The 12,496-nt window shown below is 42.8% G+C and overlaps 1 protein-coding gene across 6 annotated transcripts in view; it reads left to right on the top strand.

Moving 5' to 3' along the window:
- The window catches only part of pak4 (p21 protein (Cdc42/Rac)-activated kinase 4), a 43,773-nt gene extending 34,385 nt beyond the window's left edge, over window positions 1-9,388 (top strand). For all 6 annotated transcript variants that reach the window (XM_040037487.1, XM_040037490.1, XM_040037492.1 and 3 more), the window contains 3 exons: window positions 220-345; window positions 432-566; window positions 1,757-9,388. In XM_040037487.1, coding sequence (XP_039893421.1) covers window positions 220-345; window positions 432-566; window positions 1,757-1,912 — 417 coding nt within the window. In that variant the 3' untranslated portion in view covers window positions 1,913-9,388. The remainder of the gene's footprint in view (window positions 1-219; window positions 346-431; window positions 567-1,756) is intronic.
- Window positions 9,389-12,496: the final 3,108 nt, after the last annotated feature.

The following is a 12,496-nucleotide window of genomic DNA, read 5'->3' as shown; positions in this document are numbered from 1 at the left end:
CACTAGGTGGGGAAACATGACACAGGAAGTGCTGGAACTAGCTGTTTAGCAACAACAGAGCGTTCAAGATAAGAGCTATGGGGACTGCCCACAAATGAGACTCAAAATGAGCACGAGCTGCTCGCTCAAGTAAAGTCTGTTTGAGAAAAGCTGTTTGATGTTAACAATAATGTTCCTGTTTCTTCTTGTCTTCTTCTCCTCCTTCCTCTCCATCTGCAGGTGAAGCTGTCCGACTTTGGTTTCTGTGCACAGGTGTCTAAGGAAGTGCAGAGAAGGAAGTCTCTGGTTGGAACTCCATACTGGATGGCACCAGAGCTCATATCCAGATTACCTTACGGACCAGAGGTAACACTCTGGCTGTGTTGTCTGTCAGGATAAACCTGTATTTTTGTCTCCACCCCTCACTGGTGGTCTCTCCTCTCTGTGTCCAGGTGGATATCTGGTCTCTGGGTATCATGGTCATAGAGATGGTGGATGGAGAGCCACCGTACTTCAATGAGCCGCCACTCAAAGCCATGAAAATGATTCGAGACAACCTGCCACCCAAACTGAAGAATCTGCACAAGGTAGAGCAACAGAAGAAAGGGCAATAAGCTGAAAACACCAGAAATAAACCAGACAGATCAGCTTTTAATAAAACCAGCCTTTGTATGAAACACAGTTGAGTTGGCAGAATTTAGTGTTGCAGTTTCCCCTTAGTGACAGAAACGCAATCAAAAGCACAGAAATGTATTTTAGTTTTATATGAAAGCAGAACTTCTGCTTCCACAAGAGGAAGAATGGAGTGGTGGTGTTTATGGCCACTGCTAGCACAGGTGTGATTATAATTTGTCCTTATTTTAATGTTGCATGAGCGAAACGACATGCAAAGTGAAAGGAGTGTTCAGTAATCTGCAACTTTGATTTCTACTTTGTGTCATCAAGCAACAATGACAGAAGTTATCTGTGGCCTGGCTCAGGTCCTGGTGCTGATGCCACCTGAACTAAAGAGTCCCCAAAAGTTGCTTCTGTTCGTCTGGATGTAGCGTTTTCAGTGGGAGAAACGTTTCATCACTCATCCAAGTGACTTCTTCAGTGAGTCCAAGTTACTTGGATGAGTAATGAAACGTTTCTCCCACTGAAAACACGACTCACCAGATGAACAGAAGCAACTTCTGGAGATTTACCTACCTGGATGATTGAGAATGCATCAAAACGAGCTAAAGAGTATCACATCCATCAGGGCAGTACGCTTTCAGATTAAAAGCAGTGTTCAAAGGGAGCTAAGACTCTCATTCCCATCTTGATATTTTTAATCCTGGACTCTCCCAGAGTAACTCTACATGATTCACAATTCAAAATAATACTACTTTTATTTATTCTGGATCCCTCGGTGCACACGGTCTGAAAAAAGCTGCTTCTGTGCAGCTTCCATGTGCCTGAGATGACCGTATCAGGCATGTCTGCTCTCAGGGACATAAAAACAGTTTGAGACTGTTTTTGAACTAAAATATTTGAGTCTTTGGCTTGTAACAGTGTTTTTCCTGCCTTTGGGGCTTGTAACTTCATCGGCATCTAAACACAATCGGTAAACATAAAGTACAAGCTTCAACTTTTATTCATGTTTTAACAAAACAAGTAAACTGTGAGTAACTAACCAATGTGGTCAAATGAAGCATCTGATTGGTTGTTAGATTAACAGCTGGATGTTTTGGCATCAAGCAATTAAAGTCTTAACTCTAGCATCAGTAACACCTGGATGTCTCTTTTCTCCCAGGTCTCCCCTCTGCTCAAAAGCTTCCTGGACCGGATGTTAGTGCGAGACCCGGCTCAGAGGGCCACCGCCAGCGAGCTTCTCAAGCACCCGTTCCTGTCGAAGGGGGGGCCGCCGTCCTGCATCGTGCCTTTGATGCGGCAGAACAGGATGAAGTGAGATAATACGCGCCACTAAGACGCCTGGACTCTGGAGATGGTGTTACAGGATACTCCTGCACACACAGGAGTGACCCTCAGAGGTCACAGACAGGAGACGTGAAAACAGGGTGTGCAGGAGTATCCTCTGTGAGTCACTGAACTGTGAGAGTGAATTCCTAAAACAAACAGAGGCAATAAGGTGGAGTGTGTGTGTGTGTTTCATACGTGTGTGTGTGTGTGTGAGCAGCAGAGGAGCCTCCTGTAAACACTTTTACCTGAAGAGCCTCAATTGGAAAGATTAAGAACTGTGGATCTTTTTTTTTCTCCTATCTGTGGACCTTACCTGGATTTGAGGTGTGAAGGTGAGGTTTTGCACACCAGTCTGATGCTTTGAAGGAGCCGAGAGCCCATTGGCTGATTTTTAACATCACTATTGGACAATCTGTAAGCCGATTTTCTTTCTTTCGTTTTTTTTTTCCTGCATTCGGAGACTGTCCTCATCACAGCCAGAACTTACTACTGAGAGAGGAAATCTTGTGGCTCCGACTTTATTCTGTAGCCTTAAAAACACTAATTTCCTGTCGTAAACAAGCAAACGTACACTAAGTGAAAAGGTAAACACTGGAGTCGTGGTTTCAGATGAATTTTCTTCTTCTTTTTCTCCTGAAGTACAATGAACATAGAGAGCTATATCACTTGTGATGTTATACTATCTGTTTTGTGATTGTTTTATTGTTGTTGTAAAGTGTTTCCTGGTTTATTTTAGAGTGAGATGTGGTGATTTTTTTTTTTCTTAAGCACTGTTGATGAGAGATAGAAGCTGCACTCCCAGTTTGATTTTGTTTTGTAGAGAAAGACCACATACAGCACACACAGCCCCTTAAACCTGGGTCTGAGTGTCTGAGTCACCCCCTGGGTTTGGTTGATTTTCACTCGTGTTTTTAGAACAGTAAGGTTCAAACACTCAACGCTCACTCGACAAACTAGAAAACGAGCCTGACTTGCTGCTCGTTGGCCCGTCACTGAGCTGTTTTTATTCTGTGGTCCTTTCATGTCTTTGTCCAAAGTTTCCAGCTGCTGACATTGTTCCTCTGCTCGTTTCGTGTTTGATTGCCACTTTGAGTCCACTCTGAAATAAGATAATACCAGGTCTCTGTCACGCAGAGGCTTTTATTTATAGGACGATGTTAACACTACTCCACCTCACAAACAGAAGTGTCAGCCATGATTAAGAAAAGCAGCTTCGTTGTCGATGAGCTGTGCTGCTCACGCTCCAGCGGGGAGTGTGTCTGTTGGAGATGTAACACTCGTGTGAAAATCTGCTTCCAGCTGCTAATAATGTAGAGATGTTTAAAAACTAAAGGAAGCACGAGACCTGAGGCACAGATCTACCCTTTAAGGGACAGGTTACCAAAATCAGGCTTGTTCATTTTTCCTCTGGACTGTTTTGCTGCTTATGCATCTGGATCATTTTGGTGCGAGTCGTGCAGTTTTGGAGATATCAGCCTTTGCTTTAATATAATTCAACTAAATGGTTATTAAAGTGCTGCAGAGCTTGCCATCATTTTACCCGGTTACTCAAACGAACAGTTTGTTTCATGGGGGAACTGTTTTTTTTTTCCAGTGAATAGAAGCATGTGGCCTGCTATCGTTACAGCTCAGCCGAGAGGGAGGACATTAATGTTGTGGTGCAGCGTCTGTTTATTCAGCTCTTTGGCTGCACAGAGAGAGGAACTGTGCAAATTCAACCAGCACACATGCTTTGGAGTGTTTGCGGCCCTCTAAAAAGCCAACGGGGTTGGGTCAGATGCTGATTGGTTGATAATCTGGCACAGCAAGAGAAGAGAACAGCAATAAAGTTCCTCGCAAAGAGGAAGAAATGCAACCAAAAGAAACTGACGAAAGTGGAAAGTTTTCATTCTTTTTAACACTCGGTTTAGCGACAGAGAAGAAGGAGAGAGGGTGTGTATTTTGACTTCTGTCACCTGAAAACAGTCAGCTGCTGGAGCAACAACAGCCATATTACCATATTTTTTGGCACCACTCCCTGGTAACAGTACAAGTTTCAATATGTAAATGTGGACCTGCAAGCTCTGCTGGTGCACGACCATTAGCCTCTCGACACGGGCCGCTTACACTTCCTCCTGGAGAATGATACGCTTTCAGATGTGGTTTGGTTGAGAGAAAATAGTTCCTGCATGAAAATTCTTGGTTTTTGTATGAGGGCACTTTTGTTGAGCTTATCGTGCTTTCAGGACTATTTAGTTCCACAATTTTCTACATCCATGTTCTCCAAACCTGCACAACTCGCACCAAAACAATCTAAATGGGTAAAGAGCTCTGATGGGTAGAAGAAGAATATGGAAATGTGATTTATTTTTTTTTCGGCTTGCCCTTCCTCTTTTAATTTTCTTGCAGCTCATAGAAATCATAACCGTTACCAAATGATGACGACTCAAGTCCCAAATTCCTCCTTAGGCGGCTGAAATCGACTGACAGTATCACAGTTTGGTAAAAATAAACTAAAACCTAAATATGAAAAAAATCGAGATCTCTTTAGTTTCAGTGAAATATCAAAGTAACCCGAGGATTGGGCTGTCTACACAGCCACATTACAGCAAACTGAAACATGCAGACCACTCAGGAAACTGATTTTAAACGAAGAATTTTTAAATAAATAAAGATATAAACTAATAAATGAAAACTACTTATAATAGTTCAGTTTGATTTTTCTTTTTTTTGGGGGGGGTATGCTTCTGCCCTGGCAATCCTAAGACCAGCAAACAGAAGTCATTCCATGAAAACTTCCGTTCTTCCCGCCTGACCTGCTCAGAATCAGCTGATTTTTCTTCATGTACAATAACTTTAGTATATTTCATGAAGCTGTGCATAATTTTGCCTTCATGCTGTGGAAGCTTTTTCATCGCAGACCATCAAGAGTACAAAACTTTGCACTTTTAATGAAGAGCAAGCCTCCGTTAGGGGCTGTAACTCTGAAAGTATGAAGGTAAAATGTTGCACAGCTTCATTCCATAAACTGAAGTTGGTGTAAAAAAAGCAGTCAGCTGATTCTGAGGGGGTCAGGCTTACATTTTCAGACTTAACTACCCGTCTGAGATCTGTGCAGTGTGTGACTGTGAGCAGTCGTTCTTAGAACGATGGAAGGAAAGCTGCTTCTGCTGTGATCCAGCGCCCTGCAGGGAGACGGAGATAAACAACCTGCAGACGCATTCCTATCTCGGCCTGTTTCCATTCCTTCTTTGTCTTCCAGTTCAGCCTCCACATCCGACCAGAACTCGGTCAGGTGGCTTTTTATAAACTGCCAACCCAGAATACTTCCAATCGATGGACACAGGGAAACATGTAGCACACTTACAGGTGCCTTCTGCTTTTTGGAAACACTCCTGGAGGTGTATGATTGGGTGGCCTTTAGCACATTTACTGTACTTGACATAAATGTATTGTTAACCATGCTGACGCAGCAGCTGTCTAACTGACATATTTGAAGCTTTGTACAAAGAGCAGCAGCACAGAGTAGAAGCACGTCGAAGCAGGAAGTAGGTTTTAGTTCAAGCTCATTGTTTCCTAACATTGTTTATCATTTCTGCAGAGCACAGCTAGCTGCGGTTTGAAGATGGTTAAAATGACACCCTCTTTTCCAGCTGCGCAGGACTGCTGGAGTGTTTTGCAAGTCCAAAATAACACAGGGTGCAGTTCATCCTCCATCTGAGAAGAGCTGTTTTAGCTCCACCCCCTTTAACCCAACTAACTTCTGATTAAGAATAATTTTTGACCCATCCATTTCATTCACTGTCCAGCTCAGTGTTGGAGGCTGTCCCACTTTAATAGGGTGAGAAACGGGGAACAGATGTGACGGTTTGGATGACTATTTGACTGCTCAGTGAAAAAATAGTTTTAAATTATACACGCCTTCCCTTTTTTTAGCGATAGACTGTATATAAAAGGAGTCTGACTGTGCATAAACTGGATAATCGGCATCTGACTCTAAAAATGAAATCTTTACAAAAAAGACCTCTATACAGAGTAGCTGCCACCTTTTGGACATTTAGAAGAACGCAGGTGTAAAGCTTTGTTTTTGACACTGGATCGCTTCTGTGGTTTTTATCAGATGTGACATCAGTGAGCCTTTATTCTGTTTGCCAATAACAAAAATAAAAGAAGACAACCTGCTCCTGGTGTCCAGGCGGCAGACCAGTAGAGCCTCCGCACTGATGCTGACGTGTCCAACTCCTTAATGAGGTCCTCTAATCTTTAACAAACCCCAGCTTTAAAACAAACAAACAAAAACAACAGCTTATACAACCCTGGTGATTTTCCTTTGGTTGGAGGCCAAAACATGTTTGGAAGCAGCTGCTCGATATTTGAAACTTTGGCCTTGTTTTCAGGGATTTTTCCAGTCTTAAAACGAGCGTTTACGCACGTGAGAACATGTCAGCAGGGTCTGCGTTACCTTCGCTGGTAGAAATGTGTGATTTCAGCTTACTTAAGACCATTTCATAAACAAAAACAGTACGCCTGTGTTAATGATACCCTGGTTTTCTTTGGCACAGGCTAAAACCTGGAATTTCTGCAGGTTTAATATCAAGTAAAGCAGAACCGACCCTGCTTTCATGATGCAGGCTGAAGGATTTCTCAGTGAGAGCAGCATCACCCCGCACAGTTTCACGGTTTTTCTTCTGTGGTTACATTGAAGATGCAGACTCCGTTAGGCGGCACCTTAACCTCGGGGAAAAGCTTTCTTTCAGCCGCTTTAACCTCTGATCATATAATAACGTGTTGAATTTTTAGCTTCAGGCGCTCAGCACTGATGTGCCCATGCCTTCCTGCAGTTTTTCATAAAAGTGGAGGCGGAAAAAGAATAATTTCCACCCCATGAAAACATGCGTTACGATATTTTCCATGCCCGGGTTTCAATCTGCATGTTTTTGTGCCACCACAGGATGAACGTAGGTTAATTGTAAACCTCGTCCCTGCCGCTCTTCTTTTGTTTTTTTCCCTCCTCTTCAGAAGCATCCGCTCAGTTGAAACGTCTCGCAGGCGTTTTGTACTTTGTCTTCTTGGCAGCTTCCCAGGCTGTAAATTATCATCTGGATGTTCTGTGGTGAAAAGTGGAGCAGGCTGGTAATGAGTCACCGAGCGCAAAAGGCGAATGAAATGCCGGACTGGATGACAATCTTTATTTAGTGATTGAAACACTCTGAACTTTGCTGTTCTCTGTTTTGTGTATCGATCCCAGATCAGCCTCTAAATTCAGCTTTAAACTGTACGTTTTCACACTGATTAACAAGAAGACTGGCCTCCTGCTAATGCCGCTGATTCTTGTTGGGTTTTTATTGGCTGTGTTTCCTGCTGAACTTTGTTAATCTGTTATAAGTTGCTGGTTAAAATGACTGGATCATACTGGGGGCACTGGAAAAGCAGAAAAAGAGTCCAACTCTTAATTGTTTGTTTTGAAGCCACATCAGCCCCAACATTAAAACCACTTAAACCTCGTCCCTCATCCTGGGCAGCTCTGGTCTGTCTGGGCAGGAGGCTTTTTTTCAGATAGCCAGTGGAAATAGAACCTTTTATACGATTTAGAGTAGGACTGCATGTCTGGCAGCAGTTCTTTGGGGTCTCTGTGGATCAGGCACCGGGCCAGCTCAGCTTTTAACACATCAGAAGGTCATGGGTTTAAACCCTGGCTGTTTGCTTGCTCTTCCAATGCCTCCTAGGGTTTCTCTGGAAGAACAGCGTAGGCTATCATCTTCCACATAGAGACAGGGGAGGACATCCAGGAGGCTTCCCCAGCAGGAGAGCCTCGTTCACCTGTTCAGCCAAAACCCGTGACCAAGCGTGGATCCGCTGAACCACAAAAGCTGCACACGGTCGTAGCTTCTGCCCTCATTTCTCCTTCTCCTCCTTAACTCCTCCAGTCTGTTTTTCTGTGTAAAATGTCTCACCTGCCTGTCCTCCACGCTTCATCGTGCCCTTCACACACATTCATCAATGATAAAAAACTGAAAAACAATAGCAGCAGTCAGAATCGCTCTCGTTTCATGGATGAGTCGCTGCTCCACACGTGCACTCATTCCAGCGAGTGCAGGAGGCGACATCAGCATCAAACTGTAGTGAAGAAGATTAAGTGTAAATATTAATTTAAAAATATTGATTAAATGAATTGATGCAAAAACAAGATTCTCCCAACACTGAGAAACCTGTGAGAGACGGCAGCTGTCGGGGAGCGCTGCCGGGAGCAGAACGTGTTCATGTGACCTGTGAGAGGTTTGAATTTTGTGGCTCGTTGACACCTTAACCTAGATTTACTTTAATTCGTGCTTTCCGGATTAATCGGTCACTTCACTGCTCTCAAAACTGCGATGCACAGAGAAACTGGCACGCACGAGACCAACGGCTTCAGTCTCGTAATTTTTAACTTTGTTCTGCAAACGTTTCACGTGTTTTTCTTGCAGTAGAAACGTCTGTTTCGTGAGTCGAACAGAACACGTCCACGATGAAGGTCTAATATGAAACATTGCAAGTAAATTAAATATGTTTTTGGATGTTAGTGCGCAGGAGTCTGTTCATAGCTGTTTTTAAGTTTTTCTTTCTGTTGTGTGTGGAGTTTCTTTTGTTTTGTTTTTTTAATTGTCCCAAACAGCGGCCCTGATCCCGGGTCAGATCGAGTCCCTTTTAGTCTGGTGACAGTTTTTTGTCATGTTGTAAAGACGCTCTGTTTTTTGTGTCACCCCCGTTTGATCAGCTGTCCTTTATCAATGTGAATTTTGTTCATCTGGTGTGCCAGATGTTGCTTAAGTAGCCGTAACTACGTGTCCGTGGACCAGATTGTACTGCTGTGTGTGCAGACACGTCGCGATTTCATGCCTTAACATTTACAGCCACTACTTGACAGACAACTAACTGACTCTGACGCTGGGACCGCTGGTGATGGGGGAGAAGGACACTTCCATGATGCTTTATCCTCTTCTCATCTCACATATCTGAGGGGTCTTCATCATTTAAACATGCTTAAAGTGACAGCTCTCACTGACATTCCTCACAGACATCTGATTGATTGATGGGGCCAGGGAAGAGGTCCGGTCCAAAAGGATTTTTTTTCAGGAAGCAGGGCTGCTAACTTTCGATTTTCCTACAGATCTGTCAGAGGCGTCCTGTGGATCATTTTGTTAACAGGGTTCAGGGTTCAGTGCCTTTCTTTCAGGCATCGTTTTTAAAAGTTTTCCTGCTTCTTGGGAAAACTCCTGCAGGACCTTCCTCTGGTTTCCACAGCGAACGAGTAACTGACTGGAATACAACAAACGGCCTGTTCAGATTTCCACTGACTTGTTGAATATCTGATTTTGTTGATGTGTTGTTTTGTCAGACATGCGAGCGACTACCTGCACCGTTTTTGTAAATGTCACTGGTGTTGTAAAAACATAGATTTTACTCTGCAAATTTTACTTTTTTGCAAATACAGTTTTTGTAAAAGATCCACAGAGTCTGTGAGTTTCTCATTTCCTTTCTTCGTGTGCCTGGTGTGTTTGAAATGTTGGTCGTGCATAAATGTGTTTACATGGTGGAAAACAAACACGAGTCAAAGAGCTTGGCCCAGTTACAGATCAGAGGTTATTACGGAGACACGGACCAGAATTCATTTTAAAGATGGCGTCTTCATGCTTTGTTTGGTATGTGGCTCAGTGCAGCTTAACCCTTCCTCTATGACAGCAGCTTGCGGCTCTTCTGGCCACGTCTGAGGTCTCGATGACCTAAATAAGCAAACATGACAGTAAAAAAGTTTTTGTTACATTCTCATTTCTAAACATATGTTACCTGAAAACTGAATTTGAAACATTTAATTTAGTGTGTCAAGCTGGCTCCTCATTCTCGTGCCTAACCTCTGTGGTGGCAGTTAAACAATAACAAACGTACGCGTCTGTTCCTGAGTCGTCCTTCACTCCACTTGAGTTTGAAACTACTCCTCTTCGCATCTTAAAGGCCTGATAGGATCTCATTATCCTAACGCAGCTCTTCACTCTCAGACTCCAGGCTTAATTATAGCTTCATAGTTTGTAAACATATGTTACAAGTGGCCATGGCTGTGCAGAGATGTTTGAAGGGGCGGGTGCTCAAAGTTAAACAGGGACGCATAGAACCAAGCTGAAGAACAACAACCCAGAATCACATCATACTACATCACTGTCTTCAGGTGGGGGACAATGCAAAGCAAACGTAGCCCATGTTTTACCTGATGGGTACAATGTTGCTGCTGATCGTGCTGGAGGGCAGGCCTGTGTTGATCTAGACATGATGTAGACATTAAAAAGTCCACAGGAGAGATGGTAGCTGATTAAACAGGTGTTAGGAGATAATAATGAAATGCAAAGATTGGTGACAGCGCTTGGAACCGTGATCCAGAATTTTTCCCTTATTATTTATTCGTAGTGCGATGATAATAATAAAGTAATAAGAATTAAAAAATAAAATAAAATCATAAATATAAAAATGTATTTATTGACAAAACAATGTATTTATGATGATGATTTGTTTGACTATCCACTCTGTGCAGGCAGAATGCTTATTAAATGTTTAAACTGTAGAGATGTAATAATTCTGCTGCTGTAAAATCAGCATTTTGAGATATTTGGGGCATTGGTTAATCGTAATCATGTGACTGATGCAAGCCAGATCCTTTTATTTAGCAAAAATGTGATTACTAGTTAAATGTTATTGTTGAAGGGCACAGGCAGGAGTCCACATGCACACACAAATTTAAAAAACAAAGTAAAAAAGGGAAAGGGGCTGGTGCCAAAGCCCCCTGCACGTGCCTGCAAGTGACTTTATCTTGCAACTAAAGGGGAAGTCCACACAAGGAAGATATGCATTAACTGTTTTATTGACACGCGGTGGAAAGGATCAGTGAATCAGTGGTGACGTATATGAGCGAAAGTCTGAAGTCCATCAGGCAGGAAGCGAGAAAAACCAGGTCAGCTCAGATACAAACACATTTGCTCCGCCCACAATTTAAGCAGTAACTGTAACGGAATACAGTTACTCATATTTTGTATTTTAAATATGTAACACCGGTACATGTATTCTGTTACTCCCCAAGCAGTGGTGTCAAACATAAGGTGCAGGGTTCACAATCAGTCCAACTAAGACTTCAATCCAAACAACTTCCTGTGAAAAGGGAGTTCTTCCTCCCTGCTGTCAAGTGTGGGATTTTCTCCTAGTATTTAAAAAGCAGTTTTATTTTCCTGATTTCTGCCTTCAGAGCTGCTGAGTGTGTCACAGTCATCAGTTTATAAGCAGGAAGTCGAACATGGATGATATGCAATTAGTGCAGAGATGTTGCCACAGTGAGGCTAAAATCTGACACCTGATAAACTTCTTGTGAGTTTGCTGATGAGCTGATACAGCCACCAGAGGAAACCTTGATTAAAAAAAAAAGTGCAGCATGCAGGGAGTCAGTGCCATTTTATTTTTAGTATTTCCGTCAACTCGCCCCGCCGGCACCGTGTTCTGCAGGCTGCGGCTCGTCGCTTTTACTGTCAACAGTGAGACTGAAGGGTGGGTTCCTCCAAACAATGACAGCTGTGTTTGTGGTCCCTGTGGGCGTGTGAACCTCAGACAGATGGGAAAGAAGAAGTGAGGGGTTTGCTTGTTTGTATGTTTAGATCTTGTGCTATATTCAAGATGAGTGTGCATCTGTGCCTGTTGGGATGGGTTACCTAAAACTTGGAACCAGGTTGTTTTTGAAGTATGTAAAAAGAAAAACTGAATTTGGATACTTTTTATACTTGTTTTTCTTCCTGTATTCATTCTGCTCCTCTCTTCAGTTGAAATGTGGTTGTTCACACACACACATTTGTGTGCAAGAAGGTCCATTTTATAAAAGATGAGGCCTGAAAAATTAAGTTACTTTAACCTGCAGGGGGCGACTCCTCTGATTAGAGACAAGTTTCTGCTTTTGTAATCTGTGACCCCAGTAAACAGTTTCCTGGTGGGTTTACAACCTCAGCCATTAGCTTGAAGCCCTCCTTAGAGCAACCTGATGGTGGATTTGTAAAGTGTGGTCTAATTTGGTCATTAAAGAGCCCCGCTTTACCCGTGCAGGAGAAATCATGGCTAAATTGTCTGTTTCTGATCATCATGAAAACATCTGGTTTCAAATAAGTTCCAGCACTTCACCTGTGGTTTGCTTGTTTTGACCCTGCGCCCTTGTCTTACTAATGTTACTCACAGTTTCACTAATAGATGACTGTATGAGTGTTGATGTCACATAGTGGTTAGTGAAGCTCCGTCATAAAGACTCAATTTGAAAGTCATCGTTTCCATCTTGATCTTTTAAAACACTAGAAATAGGTCGATCTAACTGCGACACCTAGGCCCATGTTCATGAGGCAGACACTCGTGAATCACCCGCCCTGAAGAATCCCTCCGTGCTGAAACAAACAGGGACATTTCTAAATGTGGACATCATGTTTTATAAAATAACACCTGAAACTAATGAAGGAGACACCAAATTCATGAAAGTACTCACCAAAGTCATAGACCAAAGAACAGGTAGAGTTGTCAATTTTCAACCAGAAAAGTCGCCCTC

Source organism: Simochromis diagramma, unplaced genomic scaffold, assembly GCF_900408965.1.
Source record: "Simochromis diagramma unplaced genomic scaffold, fSimDia1.1 OVJJ01000463.1, whole genome shotgun sequence".
NCBI classification, from domain to species: Eukaryota; Metazoa; Chordata; class Actinopteri; order Cichliformes; family Cichlidae; genus Simochromis; species Simochromis diagramma.
The sequence above is the reverse complement of the archived record's forward strand: the minus strand, read 5'-3'. Positions and strand labels throughout refer to the sequence as shown.